Raw genomic sequence first — 23,691 nt, forward strand, 5'->3', positions numbered from 1 at the left:
AAAAGTGAAGGAAAAAGTAAATAGTCAATCCTAAAGGAAAAGTAGTCAAGGAAAAGTAAAGGAAAAAGTAAAGGAAACAGTCAATCCTAAAGGAAACCAACCCTGAATACTCATTGGATGGACTGATGCTAAAGCTGAAGTTCCAATACTTTGGCCACCTGATGCAAAGAGCCGACTCTTTGGAAAAGACCCTGATGCTGGGAAAGATTGAGGACTGGAGAAGAGAGTGGCAGATGGTGAGATGGTTGGATAGCATTACTGACTCAGTGGACATGAATTTGAGCAAATTCTGGGAGACAGTGAAGGACAGGGAAGCCTAGTGTGCTGCAGTCCATGGGGTCACAGTGTCAGACACAACTTAACAACTGAACCACCACCTGTGGACAAACTGGAGCCCTAAACAGAGCTGGCTTTTCTCTCAAGAGGATTTCCCTTCTGCCAGGAGTGCCACCACCCTGGATCCTCCTACCTTTTCTCCCACCCAGAGCCCCAAACTCAGTCAAGTTGTCCCCCTTCCCACTTCTCATCACAGCACGTGTAGTTCGCGGCGGCTCACTGGGAGCTTCAGAGACCACCTCTGCCTTGGGAACCAGCCTGAGGACTGAATTGCTACTTGGTTCTCCCTACCTTGCAAACTTTAGTTTCTGAATCAAGTCCATTAACCTCACACTGCACCATTTGCAGAATGAGATGAAGCCCTACTGTTGTCAGGCTGCGTGGGGATTTCAGACAAGGATGGAAGTCTTCAGTGGCTGGTGCCCACTGAGAGCCCATCCAGTTAAGTGCTGTTGAAGTGCCCAGAGCTCTCAGGGGCCAGCCTTCTGGTCCAGAGGGTCACCTCCAAGCCCCACCCCTACAGAGAGGTCAGAGGTAAAAGAGCACAACACAAATCCTTTATTAATAGTTTATAAGACAACCAGGGGATTCAAGTGATGCCAGGGAGGCAGAAAGAACAGTGGGCCCCAGCGAGGGTCCGGGTCTTAGGCCCCATTGGACTGGGCTCCCCTTATAGAAAAGGGCAGCTCTTCCACTTGCAGCCCAGGGCTGGGCCCTGCCTGAGGCTCCCATGCCTGCAGGGAGCACAGGCAGAAGAAAGACATGGCTGATGGCTATCCCTGAGGAAGCGGTGAGATCAGGGCTCCTCCTTCCAGTGCCCAGCTGGATCAGGCCCTCTTTCCAGTCCCCAGCTCTGGGAGCAAACAGCTTGCAGGTGAGAGAGCTCAGGGCCCCTGCCTAAAGGTCTTTCCTCCCTGCGTGGCCAAGTGCGAGGAGCAGCTGAGAGCCTTCTTTCAGTGGCAGAACCAGAGGCGCTGCAATGCTCGCCCACTCGGAGGGGGAACCCTGGAAAGGTTATGCACCAATCTGTCAAAAAGACCATATCTGAGCTCCAAGCATCAGTCCATCCCCAGCCCAGCACCCAAAGGCGGCACTGAGAGAGCTGGGAGGGGTCCCAGAGCTGTGTCTGGCCCAGGCCTCGCCCCCCCTCCCAGTCCAAAAGGCAGCTGGACCCAGGTCTAGGCGGGATGGCACCTATCTGGCTTGCAGGTGGTTGTGGAGCTGCTCCGCCTGGCTCTTCAGGCGCTGGAATTCCTCTTGGATGAAGTCCGTCAGGGCTTTGCGCATCTCCACCTGAGGGCGAAGGACTGGGGCTGCCACGCAGTCCTTAGGGAGCTTCACCCGGGGTGCCTGGGGAAGCCAAGGGCACTGGGACGGGCGAGGACAGCCCCAGGGAGAAACTCACCGCTGACTTGTTCTCTGCCCGCAGCCGTTCGAGCACAGGCCTGGCACTGAAGGGCTTGCCAATCAGCACGGTGATTTTCTGCGGGGAGACCAGCCGCCAGTGGATTGACAGGAGCGGGGGGCGGGGTGCCCACAACCCCAGTGCTAAGATGCTGAGTACCCCCTTGGGTCCACCCTCCCTCTTTAAAATGGGGTGACTGGGCTCAGTGACATCCAAGGGCCCTGCCAGTCCTGGGGTCCATGCCCAAGTCGTCCCTATCCTCCCCTTGCCCTGGCCGTGGTGCCAGGAAACCGCCCATCATCTCTGCTTCACTCTGTTCCCTCTGCTGCAAGCCCAGCCCCTCTTGAATCTGGGCTCAGTGGTGCCGCGTGGGAGTCACAGGGCAGAGGGCAGACAGACAGACAGACAGACATGATCGGTGGCCCCACCTACCTGCCCAAAGCGGGGGAAGTAGGGTGGGCTGTTAGGAAGGACGTCGTTCATTCCTACGGCACAGCAGACAGAGAGCCAGGGTGCAGGTGTCGGAGGTGGAGCGGGGCAGTCTGGGCACCCTGCCTCGACCACCCAGAGGAGACCCACCCCACAAGACCACTGTGCAAAGCCCTTCTCCCTGGGCTGCAGCAGTGGCCCGAGAGGTAGGCTCACCGACATGCCACAGGGGCAGGATGATCGGATTGAGATGACATTCGGCAATCAGGCGACCTATTCCTGCCCGGGGGGAAGAGGCAGAAACATTGGCATGAGCGGCGTTTTGGTGCCAGCCTGTGGACAGGGCCGCTCCTGCCCTTCCTGCAACCCCATTCAAAGCAGCTGCCCTGGGCCATCTCCTCTTCCAGGCAGGCCTTGGTCTGGGCCCGTCCCCCTCCTGTGGCAATGATCACAGTTATCCGCCCCACATGCCCGGGTCCCACCCAGCCAGAAAGGACCAATGGCTCTTACCCCACTTGAAGCGGAGGAACTCGGAGCTCATGTTCACTTTCCCTGTCAAGAGAGAGGATGGAGTTGCGGCTTAGGGGCCACTGGGAGGAGGTAGAGGGCAGTCCCATCCAGATCCTCGAGCGAGTTGCAACCCTGCTAGCGCCACTGACCTTCTGGGAAGATATGCACCCAGTCCCCGTGGTTGAGCTTCTCCAAAATGAAATCCATTCCCTTCTGGTAGACACCATCTCCTGCCAATGAGAAAGTCTCCTCCGTCAGTCTCGGTTGTCCCAGGACCCCCCTCCTCCACTTCACCCTCAGGGCCTGGTCCACGGAACACCTCAGATGGTAAAGCGTCTGCTTGCAACGCAGGAGACTCGGGTTCAATCCCTGGGTTGGGAAGATCCCGGAGTCGGGAAGATCCCCTGGAGAAGGAAATGGCAACCCACTCCAGTACTCTTGCCTAGAAAATTCCATGGATGGAGGAGCCTGGCGGGCTACAGTCCATGGGATCGCAAAGAGTCAGCCACAACTGAGTGACTTCCCTTACTTCCTTACGACCCATCTATGACCCCGTCTTCTGCCCGTCAGTCCAAGCACAGCTGCGTCCCCTGAGCAGCTCCGGCTGTGGTCAGACACCTGCAGTGTGTGCCCTCTCGGACCCCCAAACCGATTACTGTCCTCCCTGCCCCCGCTTCCACAGTTGGGCTCTTGGAGCCTCGGGACGAGCTAATCCAGGGGCAAGCCTCCCAGCGGCTGCCGCTGGCCCAGAGGAAGCTGCAGGAGCAAAGCAAGGCTATTTGTGATCTCTAGTCTCACTGGGGCCCAGGGTTCTGCATAGCAAGCCTTTCCCCAGGGTCTCTTCCAGGCCAGTTCCCACAGGCACCCCTCAGGGGCCTCTGAGCCTCACCTGAGTCCTCAGCCTCTGCCGTCCCTCCCTCCTGCTGGCCTCTTCCTCAAAGGGCACCCCTTGAAAACTCGAGTCGCCCTTGTAAAGAATCCGCCTGCAATGTGGGAGACCTGGGTTTGATCCCTGGGCTGGGAAGATTCCCCTGGAGAAGGGAACGGCTTACCCACTCCAGTATTCTGGCCTGGAGAATTCCATGGACTTTATAGTCCATGGGTCGCAAAGAGTTGGACACGACCGAGTGACTTTGACTCACAGTGTCACTGAGAGTTGGGGAAAAGTCAAATCTGCTACACGGAAAATGCTGTGGCTGAGCCATCCCCAATGCTGGCAACACTGCCTCAGAGATGCCCCGAGACTGTGACACTGACCCCAAGTGGCCCAGCGGTCAGCAATAACCCAGACACGACTGCTGGCTCTTGACTTGGAAGTCACATGGGGACAATCTGTGACCACACGCAGTAAAAACCTTGACCTTGCTTGTCAAGCCTGTCTGGAGAGTGGACAGAGACCGAGAAAGATGGAGGCTGAAAAAGAGGGGTAAATATCCTTACCTCATCAAGTGAGGAGTAGAGAGCCACAACACAAAGGGGGAGAGTGGGGCTTCCCTGGTGGCCCAGTGGCTGAGATTCCACACCACCCACTGCAGGGGGTGCGGGTGCATTCCTGGTCAGGGAAGTAAGATCTTGCTTGCCCTGTGGCATGACCAAGAAAAATAAACAGGGAGACACAGACAGAGGGATGGTAAGACTACCTGGGCAGATGCCCTAAGAAATGGACTTCCAACCTGTTCTTTGCAAGGCCAAGTCTTTGGAAGGTGCAAGATAGGGATCTAAGAGTCTCAACCCAATCCACATGGGAACGGCCTGGCAGCTCCCTCAGGGGCTGGAGTTGGGAAGCAGTCACCCACTGCAGTTTCTCTGGGTGTCATGAGTGAGAGCTGCAGGTTCCCTACTTGGGATCACATGACCTGCTAGGGCTGGGCTTCAGAGGCACAGGCTCCTGCTTGACAAAAACCCACTGGTGTGAACCAGCCTTTCAGCTCGCGATCAAAATTTTAAAATTCTATGCTTGGGGAGCAACCCTTCAGGATGTTTAGCTTTTACAAATGCTATTTCTACTCACTTGCATGGCTTGTGCAAGATCACTTTGATACTTCACGTCCTAGCATGAGGTGGGGAGGAAATTTTCTGGAACACAGAAGCAAAGTATACTGGATACTTCCTTTGCTTCAATTGTTAGGCCTTTACTGCACGAACAATGCATTTGACAGCTTGTCCCTTCCCGCATTCTCTCACCAGAAGGTGCTTAGGATTAAGACTGCACTTGCTGTTTTTATTGTACCCTAAAATGTAGATACAGGTCAAAAAGAAGAACAAGGCTAGAAGTGGACACGGAAGGCCCCTGAGGTCACAGAAAGGAGGGACTGAGACTCAAGACAGAGTACCTGAGCAGCATCAGCATCGCTCAGAGCAGCGCATGATGGATACCACGGTCAACTGCCAAGACACGGGGGCCTCTGCCTGTGTTTTGGGGAGATGAAGTTGCCTCCAAATGCAGCAAAAAGAGAGTGTTCCAGGCAGGGGTCTCTGGGGAGTAAGTAAGTCTGCAGACCTGAGGGGTGGGCACTGCAACTTTTCATTGGATGGTGATGGTTTAGTCGCCAAGTCGTGTCTGACTCTTGCGACCCCATGGGTTGTAGCCTGCCAGGCTCCTCTGTTCATGGGATTCTCCGGGAAAGAATACTGGAGTGGGTTGCCATTTCCTTCTCCAGAGGCTCTTCCCAATGCAGGGATTGAACCCGGATCTCCTGCATCGCAGGCAGATTCTTTTCCGACTGAGCCAAACCATCATTATTGTTTCCACTACTAGCAATAAGGTTCCCCTGACCTCGAACACCCCCTGGTTACTTCCTCCTGATACCCCAACTTCTGGGAGGAGTGGCCCCCCTTGCTGGGCCCCTCCCCACCACTCCCACAGCTCCGATGGCTGTCAGTTCAGGGAATTGGCTTCTCCAGGGTCACGGGAAGCTTCCACAATAGCCAGGAGCCCTGTTTGGCTCCCTGCTGCACTGGGGGCTTGTGTCTCCACTGTGGTAAGGGGCTGTCCTGGTCTCTTCTCTCCCCCTCTATGCTCTCATTTCTGTGTGGCTGACTTTGTTTGCACCAGAGTTCCCAGGATTTTTAGAGTTCCAGAATGGCACATCACACTGTCTCTGGATTGCTCCCTCCTAGGGTGACAGGGTCTCTCAACATCCTGCTGCTTGTTCCTGGTCCCATCCTCCCAGTGGCTCCCTGGCACCTGCCATCACCTAGCGTCATCGTTGAGTTTTCTTCTCCTTGCCCCCCACCCTCGGCCACAAGCAATCTATCAACAAGTCCTAGCAACTCCACCTCCAAAGCACAGCCCAAAGCACGTGGTCCCTGGCTCTCTGTGGTGACCCCCAGAGGGCCTGTCACCAGAGGAACCATGACAGCCCCTAACCAGGGTCCCGGCCTCCACTCAATCCCGATTCTGTCCACCAGGTACACTGCAGCCCGGGGGCTCTCTCTCTCTTAACCACACAAGAAAGCACATCAAATTCTTAGCATGACTGTTCTAGAAGCTTCACAGGCAGCCCGCAACCTACATTTTCTGCCTTGGTCACGTACCCTTCCGGGGTTTGCTACGTGCTTCCTGGGTCTAGGATGCCTTGCCTTTCATACTCTGCTGGGAAAAATCCCACTTCCCCAGAGGAACAAGCAAGCTGGATTTGAATCCAGGCTTGGCCACCTCTCGCCCTGTGATCTTGGCCCCACAGCTTTCTCTCTCCGAGCCCCTTTTTCTGGAGAAGGGGGATCCGAATGGCCCCGACCTTTTGAAACTTTCAAGAGGTGCGAAGTAATCACTCCATGTCACATGACTCGACACAGAAGCCTGTTTTCACAAACTCATAGCCTCTGGCACGTGCCACCACCATCACTGACTGATGACACCACATGGCCATCAGTACATCTCTTAGCAACGGCCTCCGGAGAAGCAACTGTGGATAATGTCTCCTTGACCTCCAATGCCAGAGCCCCAGGACACCCAGTCCTCCGACACTCACAGGGAAATCGGTGCTCTCCAAGAAACCATTGCTCCCTCCTCCCAGATGATGGAGGTGGGCCTCATGCGAGTGAGGCAGCCGCCTCTGGCACCCAGGTGGCCTGTCCCACTGGAGTCCCTCAACTCCCAGTGCAGCTGAACCAGAGACACTGCCACCAGTCTCCCTGCCCCTGGAAGGGTCAGAGAAGCGTCCCCGGCACCCAGCAGCCCAACAGCCCCTCGTAGAGGAGCAGCTCACCTCGGCACACGGGCACACACTTGCCCAAGCTGAAGAAGTGTGAGTGCAGCTCCTTGGTGAAGCAGATGTCTGCAGCTGTGGGGGTCCTGGAGTGGGGACGGATGCAGTCACCCTGGCTTCCTCTGCACCCTGCTTCCCTGCCACCCTCCTCCCACCAGCGTGCTGCCTAATGGCATTGGCAATGCAGAATGGAGGCACAGGAGGGCCAGTGGGGTCCCACCCTAGGCCCTGCCTGGACTGCTGGAGGCCACCTCCTGAGCAGGCCAGGAGGAGGGCCAATCTGGGCAGATGGGTAAGGCCTGCTGGGCCCACCGTGGGGATCCATTCCTCCTCACCAACGCATCAACTTCAGGTTCCAGATATGACGGAGTTTCAGGATCCCTGGAGGAGAGAAGGCTGCATGCCCCAACTGAGCTTGTACCTAGTGGGGCACCACTTTCTGTCACCCTGTTTCAGGGAATGAGGGACAAGGACATTTCCCTATAGCCCAAAGAGCTATCTTCCAGACCCTTCGGCTGAACGCCCAAGTTCTCCTGGCTCCTCCATCTTCCACCCCCTATATCTTAGTAGTCACCACATCCGGTCTGCCTACCTCCCTGATATATGCTAATGCTGCCCATCCCTGCTGACTCAGCATTAAAGAATCCACTTGCAATGCAGGAGATGGGAGTTCGATCCCTGGGTGGGGAAGATCCCCTGGAAGAGGGCATGACAACCCACTCCAGTATTCTTGCCTAGAGAATCCCATGGACAGAGGAGCCTGGTGCACTGCAGTCCATGGGGTCGCAAAGAGTCAGACAAGACTGAAGTGACTAAGCATGCACACACAGCACATCCTTTTAACTATTCCTCCACTGTCACTGCCACCACCCTGGTCCAGGTGACTGGATGGCACTAAAACCTTCCTCCTGGTCCCTGGGATCTGCCTCTGGCACCCTACAGGCCATCTTCTGCCCAGCAGCAAGTGTGTGCTCTGAAAGACTGAATTGACCACACGGCTCCCCATGAGCTCCCTGTCCTCGTCCAGCAGTGGGAGCTCTGGACACCCCTGTAGCCAGCCACCTGGGTTATTGGAGCTAAGCAACTCCCTGTGAAGTCAGCACAGCAGAACTTCTAGACTCCCCAGTGAGGCTGGTCGAAGGCTACAAACCCAGTCTGGGGCAAAGCCGGAACCAGAACACAGGTCTTCTAGCCCCTAGCCCAGAGCTTCCTTGACAGGACACCCTATGCTCCTCAGATTTATTCCCAAGGCTCTTCCGAACCATCAACAGTTTAAAGAATGGAGGATCCCGCAGGCCTGATAGCTCAGAGTAAAGTAGCTGTCAGACCTTGCCCTGTGGTCATCTCACTTCCCCCAAATTCCAGAGGCCCTCTCCCAATCACACTGCCTAGGAGAATGCTGAAGGGGCCACAAAATAAACTTTCATCCCTGGGGCAGGACACCCCTTAAACAGGAGTGTCAGGGCTGGGCAAAGAGCCCTGTGAGTTTGTTCTGCTTGTTTGGCCCTGACCCAGGTTCCCTCCTTGCCTCCCCAAGCCGAGCACGCTGGCCCGTGTACCCCAGAGATGAGGGTCATCCATGCACGACTGGTGATTGGAGACCGTGATGAGGGGTGTGGCTGGGCCTCGGTTCTCGATGAGCTCGTACAGCACCTCCTTGTTGTGGACGGTGAGGTGGTTCATGCACTCTGAGGGGAGACGGGCAGGGTAGGGATCTTGGCTTCTTTCCCCAGGGGCCCAGGGCTCCCCCCTACCAAGCCAGCCCCTGCCAGCGCCCCGAACCCCAACTCTGGCTGGGCGTGGAGCCACGCGGCCGACCCTGCCTCGGCTGTGGGCCCACTCACTGGTCCAGAAGCAGCTGTAGGTGCCCACCAGGCCCATGACGACGCTGCTGGCCAGGGTCCAGGTGAGCGGCGGCACCGCGGGGAACGGCCATTTCACGTGGAGGGGCATCTCCCCCGCGACCCAGCTTCCGCCACAGCCCCAGCGGCCCGGCGCTCCCCTTGCCCTGTGGCAAGCCTATAGGGGCCGCTCTAGGTCTACGTCCTCAACCGCTCGGGAGCCGAGTCACTAAACAGGCCCACGGACGGGCGCCACAGCCCGGCGCGACAGGGCACTCGACCAAGATCACCTCGCAGGTCGGGCCTGAACCGGGCCCAGCCCCGGCCTCGCTCTCGCGCCACCCACCAGCCGTCCCAGAACCAAGAAACCGGGAGCGCACCCAGGACCCAGGACTGATGGCGGCGGTAGCCGCGAGCTCCGCGGACCCGCCGGAAAGCGAGACTGCGGTGGCGCCGGGCTCGACCGCCGACTGTCGCAAAACGCGCTCAGGCCGCTGGATGGCAGCGATGACAGGCTCACGGGCGGCTTGGCCCCGCCACGCCACGGCCCCGCCACGCTCCGGCGCAGGAGGGGCTCGAGCCCCGCCCCCCCTTCCAAGTCCACTTCCCTTTTGTCTGCTTTGTTCGTCCTTGGAAAAGTCTCCGTGATTAACGTGCTGCCTGGCACGTTTATCTGACGCCACTCAAGGTCAGGGTTGGCAGAGCCCTTTTAGTTTTTTCCCCTTTCTTTTTTTTTTTTCTTTTTTTGTGAGAGGTCAAGAACACATTAATTAAGAAGCTGCCTTCATCCACCTGATCACCACATACGGATAAGGTCTCAGGCGAGCTGAAAGTTCCACAAGGCCTGCTGCTGCTGCTAAGTCGCTTCAGTCGTGTCCGACTCTGTGGGACCCCTGAGACGGCAGCCCACCAGGCTACCCCGTCCCTGGGATTCTCCAGGCAAGAACACTGGAGTGGGTTGCCGTTTCCTTCTCCAATGCGTGAAAGTGAAAAGTGAAAGTGAAGTCGCTCAGTGGTGTCTGACTTTTCACGACCCCATGGACTGCAGCCTACCAGGCTCCTCCATCCATGGGATTTTCCAGGCAAGAGTACTGGAGTGGGGTGCCATCGCCTTCTCCGTCCCCTTTATTTTCATTAATTTCATCTAACATGGAATTAACTACTTTGTAGCATTTTTATTATATAGATTATTTTATGAATGTACCATATGTAATGTTATTACACTACGTAATTTTACATAATTATCTACATACACTTCAAAATTCAGACTTAAATTGAAGAAAGTAGGGAAAACCATTAGACCAATCAGGTAGGACCTACATCAAATCCCTTACAATTGTACAGTGGAAGTGACAATAGATTCAAGGGATTAGATCTGATAGAGTGCCTGAAGAACTATGGACGGAGGCTTGTGACATTGTACAGGAGGCAGGGATTAAGACCATCCCCAAGAAAAAGAAATGCAAAAAGGCAAAATACTTGTCTGAGGAGGCCTTAGAAATAGCTGAGAAAAGAAGAGAGGCAAAAGGCAAAGGAGAAAAGGAAAGATATACCCATCTGAATGCAGAGTTCCAAAGAATAGCAAGGAGAGATAAGAAAGCCTTCCTTAGTGATCAATGCAAAGGAATAGAGGAAAACAATAGAATGGGAAAGACTAGAGATCCCTTCAAGAAAATTAAAGATACCAAGGGAACATTTCCTGCCAAGATGGGCACAATAGAGGACAGAAATGGTATGGACCTAACAGAAGCAGAAGGTATTAAGAAGAGGTGGCAAGAATACACAGAAGAACTATACAAAAAAGATCTTAATGACCCAGATAACCACGATGGTATGATCACTCACCTAGAGCCAGATATCCTGGAATGTGAAGTCCAGTGGGCCTTAGAAAGCATCACTACGAACAAAGCTAGTGGAGGTGATGGAATTCCAGGTGAGCTATTTCCAGTCCTAAAAGATGATGCTGTGAAAGTGCTGCACTCAATATGCCAGCAAATTTGGAAAACTCAGCAGTGGCCACAGGACTGGAAAAGATCAGTTTTCATTCCAGTCCAAAAGAAAGGCTATGGCAAAGAATGTTCGAACTACCGCACAACTGCACTCATCTCACATGCTAGCAAAGTAATGCTCAAAATTCTCCAAGTGAGGCTTCAACAGTACATGAACTGAGAACTTCCAGATGTTTAAGCATGGTTTAGAAAAGGGAGAGGAACCAGAGATCAAATGTCCATCTGATGGGATCATACAAAAAGCAAGAGAGTTCCGGAAAAACATCAACTTCTGCTTTATTGACTACACCAAAGCCTTTGACTGCGTGGATCACAACAACAAACTGTGGAAAATTCTTCAAGAGATGGGAATACTAGACCATCTGACCTGCCTCCTGAAAAATATGTATGCACATCGAGAAGCAACAATTAGAACAGGACATGGAACAATGGACGGGTTCCAAACTGGGAAAGGAGTATGTCAAAGCTGTATATTGTTACCCCATTTATTTAACTTTTATGCAGAGTACATCATGTGAAATACCAGGCTGGATGAAGCACAAGCTGGAATCAAGAAATATCAATAACCTCAGATATGCAGATGACACCACACCTAATGCCAGAAAGCGAAGAAGAAATAAAGAACCTCTTGATAAAGGTGAAAGAAGAGAGTGAAAAAGCTGGCTTAAAACTCAGCATTCAAAATACTCAAATCATGGCATCCGGTCCCATCACTAAATGGCAAATAGATGGGGAAACAATGGAAACAGTGACAGACTTTATTTTCTTAGGCTCCAAAATTCCTGCAGATGGTGATTGCAGCCATGAAATTAAAAGACACTTGCTCCTTGGAAGAAAAGCAATGACCAACCTAGACAGCATATTAAAAAGCAGAGACATTCCTTTGCCAATAAAGATCCGTCTAGTCAAACCTGTGGTTTTTCCAGTAATCATGTATGCATGTGAGAGTTGGACTATAAAGAAAGCTGAGCGCGGAAGAATTGATGCTTTTTTAAACTGTGGTGTTGGAGAAGACTCTTGAGAGTCCCTTGGAGTCCCTGTATTCCTTAAGCAGTAATATTTTTATTTTTTATTTTTTAAAGCACAGCATGACTTCATGTATTTAAAAAACATTTCCCCAGCAATTTCTTGGCGGTCCAGTGGTTAGGACTCGGCGCAGGTTCCGTCCTTGGTCCGGGAAATAAGTACCTGCAAGGTGTGGCGAGGCCAAAAAATTTAAAAATGCTCAAACCTTCTGCTCATCACCACCCCCAATCCATGAGTGGGTAGTTGCGGGGAAGACCGCACTACAAAACAGCCAGTGAGGACCCACCGCCGGGCCGCAGAACCCGCGCGAGTCGCCCACTTGTCCCAGCAGCGACCCCCACGGGGACTCTCCTCGCGGTCTGCCCTGGGCTCCACCTACACTGCGCGTTCCTGCGTCCGCTCGCCTGCGGCCATGCAGAGAACCTAGGAGTGCGCGGCCCGAGGACTTGAAGAGAAGGCTCTTGTCCTGGGGGGGTGGGGCGGTTGGGGGGCGCCCAGGCTCGCCGCGGGGCTCCCCTCGGTGCACCAGGAGCTCCAGGTCGGGCCCAGGACCGGCTCTGAGTCACGGCTCGCCCGGCGCCTCAGAGCCTCCGCCGCCGGCGGCGCCCGGTCCCTCGCGGGAGGGGAAGGCGGAGTCTGCTGAGAAGGCGGGCGGCCGGGTCAGCGCTTCCCAGGCCTGCGGGCTGCCCTCCCTTCCGCCGCCGAGGCGGAGCCAGGGCCGCGCCCGCCCGCCGGAAGGGTGAGGCCGGCTAACCGGCCTCGACGGGGTTGTCAGCCTGTTGGCGGCGTCTTCCTCTGCTGTCTCCTTCCGTCTTGGTCGGCGCTGCGATTCCCTGGGGGCTGTCGCGATCAGCCCACAGCACAGAAAGTTGTAGAGACGACCTGGTCTGCGCAGGTATGGGCGCCCTCTGGCCGGAGGGGAAGGGAGAAAGTGGGCCCAGCCTGGGAAGGCCAGACGGGAAGAGAATTCCAGGGCTGGGGCTCAGGGCTGGTATTGGGAGACCAGACCCAGCTTTGGGCTGAGGCCAAAGTGAAAGTGAAGTCGCTCAGTTGTGTCCGATTCTTTGTGACCCCATGGTAGTCCATGGAATTCTCCTAGCATTCTCCAGAATACTGGCATGGGTAGCCTATCCCTTCTCCAGTGGATCTTCCCGATCCTGGGATCGAACCAGGGTCTTCTGCATTGCAGGCAGATTCTTTACCAACTGAGCTATCAGGGAAGCCCCGAGGGGAGAAACTGTCTAGTTCTTCTTGCCCTACGCCCTCCTGGGAGCCTGTGGCCCCAGAGCCTCCAAGCTTGCCCTTGCCTGCCCAGGGCTGCCTAAAGACCCATGGGCATCCCAGAATAGGCACTGGGGAAGGAGCCCAAACTAGCATGAGTGACTCTAGCAGGTGGCTAGAGAGAAACAGGCAGGGGACCCAGCCAGGGAGAAAGTGAGCCCAGGGAGGAAGGTCACAGAAGCAACAGAGAAAAGCCGGCAGAGGGAAGTAGACGGACTGACATGGCTGTGTGAGGGTGACACCAGCAGGAAGTGGGCTTTGGCTGCAGAGAAGAAGACGACTCTGGCTAACTTGAATCCAGCAATTATACTGCTGGGAGTTTGTCTTAAAGATCATGTCTGGCAGCTGGGGAGAAAGAAATGCACAATGATGGTCCTCCTGGTTGCTGATGGTGGTGAAAAGGTAGAATCAACTCTAAGGTTGAACCCTGGTGTGCTGCTGGTGGGAATGGAAGATGAGGCAGCCACTGTGGAAAATAGTATGACATTCCTCAAAAAAAAAAAAGAGAGAATTACCATTTTGTTGTTGTTGCTCAGTCATGTTCAACTCTTTGCAATCCTATGGTCTGCAGCATACCAGGCTTCCCTGTCCTTCACTATCTCTCAGAGCTTGCTCAAACAAACTCATGTCTGTTGAGTCAGTGATGCCATCCAGCCATCTCATCCTCTGTCGTCCCCTTCTCCTCCTGCCTTCAAGCTTTCCCAGCATCAGGGTCTTTTCCAATGAGTCGACTCTTTACATGAGGTGGCCAAAGTATTGGAGCTTCGGCTTCAGCATCAGTCCTTCCAATGAATATTTAGGACTGATTTCCTTAAGGATTGACTGGTATGATCTCCTTGCAGTCAAAGGGACTCTCAAGAGTCTTCTCCAACACCACAGTTCAAAAGCATCAATTCTTCAGTACTCAACCTTCTTTATGGTTCAACTCTCACATCGGTACATGACTACTCAAAAAACCATAGCTTTGACTAGACTGACCTTTGTTGGCAAAGTAATGTCTCTGCTTTTTAATATGCTGTCTAGGTTGGTCTTAGCTTTTCTTCCAAGGAGCAAGTGTCTTTGAATTTTATGGCTTCAGTCACCATCTGCAGTGATTTTGGAGCCCGAGAAAATAAAATCTGTCACCATTTCCATGTTTCCCCATCTATTTGCCATGAAGTGATGGGACCAGATGCCGTGATCTTAATTTTTTGAATGCTGAGTTTTAAGCCAGCTTTTCACTCTCCTCTTTCACTTTCATGAAGAAGCTCTTTAGTTCCTCTTCGCTTTCTGCCATTAGGGTGGTGTCATCTGCATATCTGAGGTTATTGACATTTCTCCTGGAAATCTTGATTCCAGTTTGTGCTTCATCCAGCCCAGCGTTTTGTATGATGCACTCTGCATAAAAGTTACATAAGTAGGGTGACAATATACAGCCTTGCCATACTCCTTTCCCAATCTGGAACCAGTCCATTGTTCCATGTCCGGTTCTAACTGTTGCTTCTTGACCTGCACACAGATTTCTCAGCAGGCAGGTAAGGTGGTCTGATATTCCCATCTCTTTAAGAATTCTCCAAAATAAGAATTTTCCACACTTTGTTGTGATCCACATAGTCACAGGCTTTAGCATAGTCAGTGAAGCAGGAATAGATATTTTTCTGGAATTCTGCTTTTTCTGTGACCCAATGGATGTTGGCAATTTGATATCTGATTCCTCTGCCTTTTCTAAATCCAGCTTGTATATCTGTAAGTTCTCAGTTCATGTACTGTTGAAGCCTAGTTTGGAGGATTTTGAGCATGACCTTGCTAGCATGACAAATGAGTGCAATTGTGTGGTAGTGTGCACATTCTTTGGTATTGGAATGAAAACTGAAAACTGACCTTTTCCAGTCCTGTGGCCACTGCTGAGTTTTTCAAATTTACTGGCATTTTGAGTGCAGCACTTTCACAGCATCATCTTTTAGGATTGGAAATAGCTCACCTGGAATTCTATCACCTCCACTAGCTTTGTTTTTAGTGATGCTTCCTAAGGCCCACTTGACTTTGGACTCCAGGATGTCTGGCTCTAGGTGAGTGATCATACCATCATGGTTATCTGGGTCTTTAAGATCTTTTTTGTATAGTTTTCCTGTGTATTCTTGCCACCTCTTCTTAATATTTTCTGCTTCTGTTAGGTCCATACCATTTCTGTCCTCTATTGTGCCCATCTTTGCAGGAAATGTTCCCTTGGTATCTCTAATTTTCTTGAAGAGATCTCTAGTCTTTCCCATTCTATTGTTTTCCTCTATTTCTTAGCATTGATCACTGAGGAAGGCTTTCTTATCTCTCCTTGCTATTCTTTGGAACTCTGCGTTCAGATGGGTATATTTTTCCTTTTCTCCTTTGCCTTTCCCTTTTCTTCTTTTCACAGCTATTTGTAAGGCCTCCTCAGACAAACATTTTGCCTTTTTGCATTTCTTTTTCTTGGGGATGGTTTTGATCACCGTCTCTTGTACAATGTTATGAACCTCCATCCATAGTTCTTCAGGCACTCTGTCATCAGATCTAATCCCTTGAATCTACATGATCCAGCAATTTCACTTCTGGGTACTTAATGAAGAGGATTGAAAGTAGGAGCTTGAAGAGATATTTGTAGAGTCGTGTTCCCAATAGCATCATTGACAGTAGCCAAAAGGTGGAAGCAACCCAGTGTCTATGGATAGGTGAATAGATAAAATGTGCTCCATCCATCCAGTGGAATGTTATTTAGAATTTCAAAAGATCATTCTGAGACCTGCTACATCATGGATGAAATGAGGACAGTATGGTCAGTGAAATCAAACAGTCACAAACAGACAGCTACTGTATGACTCCACTTGCATGAGTTGCCTAGAGGAGCCAGATTCCTAGAAACAGAAAGTAAGGATGGTGGGGGGCATGGGCTGGGGGAGGGAAGGAGGGTTATTGTTTAATGGGGACAGAGTTTCAGTTTGGGGAGATGATGAAGTTCTGGGGATGGATGGTGGGGATGGTTGCACAACAAGGTGAAGGTGCTTCACGCCACTGAACTGTGCACTTAAAAATAGTTCAGATGGTAAACTCGATGCTATGTGTATTTGATCCCAATGAAAAAGAACAAGCTGAAAAAGAGCTTCCAACATACATGCTGATGTTGGAAGGTGTCCTCAGGGAAGAAAGGTAGGACATGTGTGATGGTGGCAGCACAGGGAAGCTGGTTCTGGGTAGCAGGATGAGCATCACTTTCTCTGTTGCATATTACCATGTCCTTCTGTGACTAGAACTGTGCGCAACTGGGACCTGAACCTGAGGCAACCTGCATTCCTCTGGAGGGTTCCAGAAGGCCATACACGGCCATGCTCTGCTCTTGCTCCTCCTCCTGGCCAGTGGGGCTGAGACCTTTCGCATCTGTGCCTTCAATGCGCAGCGGCTGACACTTGCCAAGGTGGCCAGGGAACCTGTGCTCGACACCGTAGTGAAGGTCAGTTCATCCCTGCAGGGAAGCTGGGCCCCTGAGGACCATGACCCAAAACCCCTAGCCCTGTCTGACCAGGGGCATGTCCCAGAGAAGAGGGGGACATCAGGAGACATGGTGTGGCAATGTGGAGCAGCACCTTCCTTCCCTGTCGGCCTCAGTCTCCTCCTCCGTGAAATGGGTGCAGTGTTGATGGCAATGGCATTCCATCTTCTCCCAGGGCTTTTCTAGCCTCATAGCTCTCTTGGGTCTGCAGCCAGCGTGTTATGACACTCATGGCCACGCCACTGCCTGGTCCCCAGAGAGACCACCCTTCTCCCTGGGCAGCTGGCCCTGAGTCGGACTAGCCTTCCTGGTTTCCTGCAGATTCTGGCTCGCTGTGACATCATGGTGCTGCAGGAGGTGGTGGACTCTTCTGACACTGCCATCCCCCTCTTACTTCGAGAACTCAATCGGTGAGGAGGGCTCTGTGGGTCTTAACAGAGGGCCCCCCACTGAGAGCCTCAGGGTCGCTGACCCCAGGTCCCCTTTCCTGGCAGATTTGGTGACTCTGGGCCCTACGCCTCCCACAGCAGCCTCCTGCTGGGGCGCAGCACATACAAGGAGAAGTACGTGTATCTCTACCGGTGAGCACAGACGGAGACCGAGGAGGCCTGGACGCTTGGTGCCGTGTAGTAGCCCCAAGGGTGGCCCTCACCTTCACATTGTACTTCTCATCAGAGGTTTTATCCCTGGGTCTTCCCATCCTCTACCCCAGATAGCTTTGGTGCCCATGTTTCCCTCCAGCAGGACACCTTCCTTCCCGAAGCATAGATGTGGGCACCCCATGCCTCCCCCCTGCAGAAGCCACTGGGGCTCAGGGCGAGGGTGGCCCCCTCTTTGGGAGTGACTGGTTGCAGCTCCCTGGGGAACTGTCTTGAGTCCTGGGCAGACACAGTTTCTGGAAACAGCCCTCAATCCCTGGGAGGACAGCCTGAGGGGGTCAGGATTGAGAGGGCAAGGGTGGCAGTTGGAGATGGAGACCTGCTCCTCTATATAGATGAAATTATATAATATCTAGAACTCAGTCCAAAATGATGGGGGAACAGAGCCCTGCCCATACACCAGCCCCGCTCCTAACCATCTCAGAGTGGAAATTGATCTGAGTGTCCATCACCCGATGAATGGGTAAATGAAAGGTGGTCTCTCCACACAGTGGAGTATCATTTGGCCTAAGAAGGGAGGAAGTCTCAGCCACGCTGCAGCCCGGATGAAGCTGAGACACATGTGCTAAGGGAAAGAACCAGTCACAGAATACTACGTATTATTTGATTTCATTCACATGACGTGTTCAGCAGAGATGGAAAACAGATCAGGGGCTGAAAGGGAGGGGAACAGAGACTGCTCATGAGTGATGTTTCTTTGACATGCTAAGAATATTCTGAAATTGATGGTGGTGATGGTTGCACAACTTTGTGCATTGCCACTGAACTGTGCATGTTAAACAAGGTGCCTTTATGGTAAGTGAATTCTAGCTCAATCTAAAAGAAGTTCTAGAAAGAAGGGCTGGAAGGCTGTGCTTCCATAAAATGAGCTGCTGGTGGCAGGCCCCCCTCCCTGAGTGCCAGCTCTGATATTGGCAGTTGCAGACCAAGAGCAGTGACATGGGGCCACCGCTTCTTGTCCCTGGTCCACCAGGTCACATGAGGCAGAGGTCCGGGACTCCTACATGTACGATGATCAGGATGATCTCTTTACCCGGGAGCCCTTTGTGTGCTGGTTCTCTTTACGCAGCAAGGGTAAGAGGAGGGGGTAGAAGGGTGGTCCCGCTATGGGGGAGCAGTAAGTGGGGTCTGGAGGGTTCTTCCAGGGAGGTGGCGGGGCTCGGTCACCCAGCAAGGACCGGGCTGGGGAGGGCCAGGAGTGGCTGGGAGCCCTGTGTCCCTGGGGTCTTGCAGTTCTTCCCAGCCTCGTGCTGGTCCCACTGCACACCACTCCAAAGGCTGTGGAGACGGAGCTGAATGCCCTGTATGACGTGTTTCTGGATGCTTCCGGGCGCTGGCAGACCAAGGTAGGGCTGGGCCGATTCTGTGGGAGGGAGGAGGGCCAGGGCAGCCAGGCGGCAGGGCCTGATGGCTGCCTGCATCTCCAGGATGTGATCCTGCTCGGGGACTTCAATGCTGACTGCACGTCGCTGACCAAAAAGCGCCTGGATGACCTAGTTCTTCGGACTCAGGCTGGCTTCCACTGGGCCATCGCCGACGGCGTGGACACTACAGTGCGGGCCAGCACCCACTGCACCTATGACCGCATCGTGCTCCACGGGGAGCACCTCCAGAGCCTGCTGCGTGGCGCGGCCGCCTTCGACTTCCCCCAGAGCTTTGGGCTCACTGAGCAGGAGGTAAAGCAGTGGTGAGGCCGCAGTGGGCTCCCCGGGAAGCCCCTCGGGCCTGAGACTGATGCTTTGTCTCCCCTCTGCCCGCCCCCAGGCTCTCAACATCAGTGACCACTACCCTGTGGAGGTGGACCTGGCGCTGAACTGGGCAGTGCATGGGGTCCAGCCCCCCTGCCTGGCCACTCTATGGCTGTCACTGCTGCTGCCCCTCCTAGCCCCCCAGCTGGGCCTGGTGGCCTGAAACCACCTGGTGGCCTGAAACTAACCTGCTGCCCCAAAGTGAGGACTGTCCTGTCTTCTGGACTCAAAGCCCTGCCCTGCTCCCAGCCTGCCCTGGTGCCACCCCTCTGTGTGCCTTCGCTTTGGGTTTGTCCTCTGGTCGGGCCTGTGCCTGCCTGGCATCAGAAGGTGGAAAAGGCAGGTGGGGCCCTGGGGCTGGACCCATGCCACTTGTCCCCTGGGTAGTGTCAAGAATGAGGACAAAAGGCTGGGTTAGGGGGTGAGGGGGCTCAGTAGAGGTGATCTTGGCTCAAGGGCAGGGCTAAGAGAAGGGAATCACAACAGATCAAAGGATTTTATCCTGACAAAACCATCCACTCCAAGAACAGAAAGCCAGATGACACAGACATTACATGTGTGTAGCAGACATGCCAAAAGGCCATCTTTAACATACACAAGACTCCTAGGAAACAGTATTAAGACCCCAGGAGATACAAGGGTAGAGATCAGCAGTTTATATATACACACACACACACACACACACACACACAAACTAGAAAACAACAGGAGATACAAGGGTAGAGATCAGCAGTTCATACACAGACATACACACGTTAAGAAAACAGCAAGCGGTCAAACTCATTGTAACTTAACCAGATCCCATAACACCTCTGATCAAGTCCATGTTCAGAACCACAGTGCAGTTTGGCCCCTACCATTCAGGGTATGGTCAAGCACTGCCTAGAAGTCGCCAAGGCTATAGATGCACACAAAGTATCTACAGAAACCAGTTATCATGCAACCATTATAGATATTTTGTAAATGTGTGGTCCTACGGGGGTAAAGACTTCCCTGGTGGCTCAGATGGTAAAGCTGCCTACAATGTGGGAGACCTGGGTTCAATCCCTGGGTTGGGACGATCTCCTGGAGGAGGAAATAACAACCCACTCCAGTATTCTTGCCTGGAAAATCCCATGGAGGAACCTGGTAGGCTATAGTCCATGGGGTCACAAAGAGTTGGACACGACTTCACGGGGTAAAAGGACACACAACAAAAGTTAACTAAATGACCCCATTTACTGTGTTGTCAGCACAGAGCTCTTCCCCACCTTCCTTTTCCAGAAAACAGACCTCGTTAAAAATCTGGACATCAGAGCCATTGTATTGTGAATTATCTGTGATTTAGAAATATCTAGTTGAGGTACAAGGGTGGCTCATCTTGTCAAGAATCTGCCTGCAATGCAGGAGACCTGGGTCTGATCCCTGGGTTGGGAAAATCCACTGGAGGGGTAATAGCTTCTGGAGGAGGACATGGCAACCCCCTCCAGTATTTTTGCCTGGGAGATCCCATGGACAGAGGAGCCTGGCAGGCTACAGCCTCCAAGGTCACAAGAGTCAGACTGAACTTAAGAGACTAAACATTTCCACCTTAGCAACTTGATGTCAGGTGTGGTGGCCCTGGGAATTAAGTCCTATAAGGGGTGGTGAGCTAGGCTTAGAATGGGGGATGGCAACAAGGTCTGTCAACAACTCTAAACCCAAGAAAAGGCAGTTAGGCCCAGGACAGATGTTTACTCTAGGGCTTACTGGACGACCCCACCTCCAGGGCTGTGTCTGGTGAGGTTCCACAGCAGCCTGAGGCCAACATTAGACCACAAGCCCTTTTCCATGATCCAGAGTGTGTGCTTCTCAGTGCTCCACGTACAGGTGTGGGGACTTCAGAACCTACTGCCTGGGGTCAAGGCATGTACCTCACTGGCCTTACTGTCAACTGGCCGGCTTGTCAGTCTTCTGAAATGACAGTGACCCTTGGGGCTTCCAGTTCCCCACCCCCCCATGAATCTAGATGCAAAGACAGATGGACAGGAAATAGCATTTATTGGTGAGCATGATTAAGGAGGGGACAGCACTGATGCTCATGAGTGCAGGGCCCGCCATTTGTCCAGGGGACCACGATTAGGGATGTATTTGACCCCACAGCCGTCTGGGATGAGTCGCTTTTCTGCCACCATGTTCTCAAATTCATCCGCGTTGAACTTGGTAAATCCCCACTTCTTAGAGATGTGGATCTACAGAGAGACAAACAACTGAGTCATGGGCCCTGAGGCCAGGAGCAAAGGGGAGACCCAGGCTGCAATGCTCCTTACCTTCTGGCGGCCAGGGAACTTGAACTTGGCCCGGCGGAGGGCTTCAATCACATGTTCCTTGTTCTGCAGCTTGGTGCGGATGGACATTATGACCTGGCCAATGTGGACCCTGGCCACTGTGCCCTGGGGCTTTCCAAAGGCACCGCGCATACCTGTCTGGAGTCTAGATTGGGAAACAGCAGGCCAGTCATGAATGCCCACTAGAAAGAGTTGTCTCCAAGGTCCCTTAGGGCAACCTGTACAGGCAACAGGTTGCATACACTACCAAGGAGGCTGCTATCTGCAGCCATTGCACACTGGGCCCCCATAGGGAAAAGAGCACAGTCGGCTTAATTGGCTGCGAAGAAGAGAACCAAAAAACAGACTAGCTAGAGTCCCTGCAAGGTGCCATTGGGCTCCTCTGAAAGCCAACTGACCTATGACTACCCCAGCCACCTGCTTGCTTGCAGATTATGTCATCAGGTGCAAATAGAAGCTATTCCCACATGAGCAACTTGCTCTATGTTGCCCAGAGCCATGATGCCTTTTGAGCTTCTTTCTGGACTCTGGGTTGTTCAGTGTCCACTGAGGTCCACTTACTAGCCCTTTGGCCTGGCTTTGCTGTGGGTCAATCTCTATGGGGCCACCTCTCTGCCCTGGTTGATCAAAATCATCAAGCCCAAAGTACAGGTCTCAGGATCCAGCTCACCTATCAGCTCCAGCACAAGACAACATCTTGTTGATGCGGATGACATGGAAGGGGTGGAGCCGCACTCGGATGTGAAAACCATCTTTGCCACAGCTTTTCACCATGTACTTGTTGGCACAAATACGGGCAGCCTCCAGGGCTATGGGAAGACAAAATGCCACAGAAGCATTAACCATGGCTCTCTGTCTTGGTGGGATGAGTTTAGCAAAGAGGCTAATGATTGGGCACTTGTGATTAATAAGCTGGTCATTTCAGTGCAGTGACTTCCAGGTTTGGCTGGGGTGGGGGGGGCGCACACACAAGGAACCGGGCAGCATTGACAAGGAAGCCTGCCTCACCTTCAGAGGAGAGCTGCTCATACTCATCTGACACCATGTGGCCACAGAGTGGGAACTCATCCACTTTGGCCTTCTTACGCCCCAAGTCGAAGATGCGAATCTTAGCATCTGGAAAAAAAGACAAGACAACCTTGCTTAGTGTGGGAGTTCCATGAGCAACTAGGTCACCGGGCCCAAACCAGTTTGGGAGCTTTGCCCCTACTTACCAGGGACACCTCGGCAGAAGCGAGACTTTGGGTACGGCTTGTTCTTACAATACCGGTAACTGCAGGGAAAACGACTCAGGTTAGCCAGGGTTCATAAACGAGCTCTACAACATGCACGCTGAGAGCTTGACACATGTTAATCTCCAAGCTTGGTCTCATTTACTGGAAATGGGCGCTAAAGCAAGATGTAGCCAAAACTCAAGTTACCCATGACAGGAGATTAAAAAATAAAATACCATCCTCGATCCTGTTGCTTTAAACGTTGCTTTAAGGCTCACATTCTGAAACGCACTTTCTCGGTTTAAATATAAAATAGCACAGTTCAACCCATCCACCTAAATGGACCTTGGAGCACGTGGCATTAAGTTCGCCTCCAAGCCATGTGAAGGGCTCCTGGCGCCCCCTGTAGGGCCGAGGCAGCTGAAACCACTTTTCCGGGATTGCCCTTGGCATCCGAGGCGCCCACATCACACGTCGCCTGGAAATAAGACGGGAATGGTACACAGAGGCCCCAAGAGGAAACTAAGCTGGCGAATTTTCAAGTCCAGAGAGCGGGATACAAGGTAGACATCGCTTGTACCCCTATACTGGGGCCGTTGTATACAAAATTGGGTCAATCCACCACTACAACAAAATGGGGGAAGACCTCAAGTGACCCGGAATGTCTCAGGGAATACGCAGAGTCCGTCCCCAGGACAGAAAAGCCGCACCAGGGAGACCCCACCCCACTGTTGCTTTTAACGGTTAAATGGCTCTCCCTCTCGCTTCCCAGCAGCGAAAAAACATAGAGTAGCACTCACCACCGGGCGGGGCGGCGGCCCATGGCGACACCAGGATCTTCAGTGGCTACAATGAAACAAAGTCAGAAAAGAAGTCGAACACAGGTATTAAACTAGGAGACAGAAATGGCAAGAGCACAGCCAAAACCAGAGCCCGCGACTACTCACCGTGCCAAAGGGAAAGAGGCGCTCCCACGCCTGCGCAGGTCTTATATAGACAGCCTATCTTCACGCGTAGGAACCATAGAGTCCAGGCGAGGGCGCGTAGACGCTCTATCAGACTTCCGGACCATAGATGTAGCGATGCTCTGCGCCTGCGTGCGGTGGGAGCTGAGCACATGCGCAGACCGAGAAGGCGGCTGGGCTCCCAACCGCGGGCAGCCAGCTGGCGAATGGGGCTTCGCCACATCGGCGCGAGAACCCAGCTTCCGGCTGGCCATC

The 23,691-nt window shown here is 53.1% G+C and overlaps 3 protein-coding genes, 1 long non-coding RNA gene and 1 other non-coding gene across 54 annotated transcripts; 1 reads left to right on the plus strand and 4 right to left on the minus strand.

The window, feature by feature from the left end:
- Positions 1–871: 871 nt before the first annotated feature.
- On the minus strand, positions 872–9,154 carry TAFAZZIN (tafazzin, phospholipid-lysophospholipid transacylase). Of its 50 annotated transcripts, none has more exons than XR_015159763.1 (13): positions 8,736–9,154; positions 8,420–8,579; positions 7,124–7,272; positions 6,892–6,977; positions 4,121–4,261; positions 3,570–3,663; positions 2,830–2,910; positions 2,681–2,722; positions 2,387–2,449; positions 2,174–2,226; positions 1,742–1,819; positions 1,531–1,629; positions 872–1,341 (listed from the first exon to the last, which is right to left on the minus strand). XR_015159763.1 is itself a non-coding variant. In XM_086389477.1 (11 exons), exons 7-11 carry the CDS (start codon positions 2,885–2,887, stop codon positions 1,133–1,135), a joined length of 738 nt encoding a protein of 245 aa, XP_086245603.1. In that variant the 5' UTR covers positions 2,888–2,910; positions 3,570–3,663; positions 4,121–4,261; positions 6,892–6,977; positions 7,227–7,272; positions 8,451–8,579; positions 9,113–9,154; the 3' UTR covers positions 872–1,132. The 50 variants fall into 50 exon arrangements, 29 of the variants coding, with proteins under 29 accessions (XP_086245603.1, XP_086245597.1, XP_086245598.1 ...); XR_015159764.1 differs by having other exon boundaries at positions 872–1,362; XR_015159777.1 differs by lacking the exon at positions 7,124–7,272 and having other exon boundaries at positions 8,451–8,579.
- A 2,629-nt stretch (positions 9,155–11,783) lies between these two features.
- Positions 11,784–12,475, minus strand: LOC147341024 (uncharacterized). The gene is made up of 2 exons (XR_015159781.1): positions 12,147–12,475; positions 11,784–11,929 (listed from the first exon to the last, which is right to left on the minus strand). It is a non-coding gene; the product is annotated as an uncharacterized LOC147341024 (long non-coding RNA).
- Positions 12,476–12,522: 47 nt separating this feature from the next.
- On the plus strand, positions 12,523–20,247 carry DNASE1L1 (deoxyribonuclease 1 like 1). Its single transcript, XM_086389496.1, has 8 exons — positions 12,523–12,662; positions 16,306–16,505; positions 16,866–16,954; positions 17,039–17,125; positions 18,177–18,277; positions 18,437–18,549; positions 18,631–18,879; positions 18,968–20,247. The coding sequence occupies exons 3-8, from the start codon at positions 16,887–16,889 to the stop codon at positions 19,112–19,114; spliced, it is 765 nt and encodes a 254-aa protein (XP_086245622.1). The 5' UTR covers positions 12,523–12,662; positions 16,306–16,505; positions 16,866–16,886; the 3' UTR covers positions 19,115–20,247.
- A 706-nt stretch (positions 20,248–20,953) lies between these two features.
- On the minus strand, positions 20,954–23,318 carry RPL10 (ribosomal protein L10). The gene is made up of 6 exons (XM_086389497.1): positions 23,272–23,318; positions 22,472–22,530; positions 22,266–22,373; positions 21,928–22,066; positions 21,240–21,402; positions 20,954–21,161 (listed from the first exon to the last, which is right to left on the minus strand). The coding sequence occupies exons 1-6, from the start codon at positions 23,292–23,294 to the stop codon at positions 21,009–21,011; spliced, it is 645 nt and encodes a 214-aa protein (XP_086245623.1). The 5' UTR covers positions 23,295–23,318; the 3' UTR covers positions 20,954–21,008.
- On the minus strand, positions 21,448–21,582 carry LOC147341027 (small nucleolar RNA SNORA70). The gene has a single exon (XR_015159993.1). It is a non-coding gene; the product is annotated as a small nucleolar RNA SNORA70 (small nucleolar RNA).
- Positions 23,319–23,691: the final 373 nt, after the last annotated feature.

This window comes from Bos grunniens, chromosome X (genome assembly GCF_055505025.1).
Source record: "Bos grunniens cultivar Pamir isolate PY7600 chromosome X, Bosgru_T2T1.0, whole genome shotgun sequence".
NCBI lineage: Eukaryota > Metazoa > Chordata > Mammalia > Artiodactyla > Bovidae > Bos > Bos grunniens.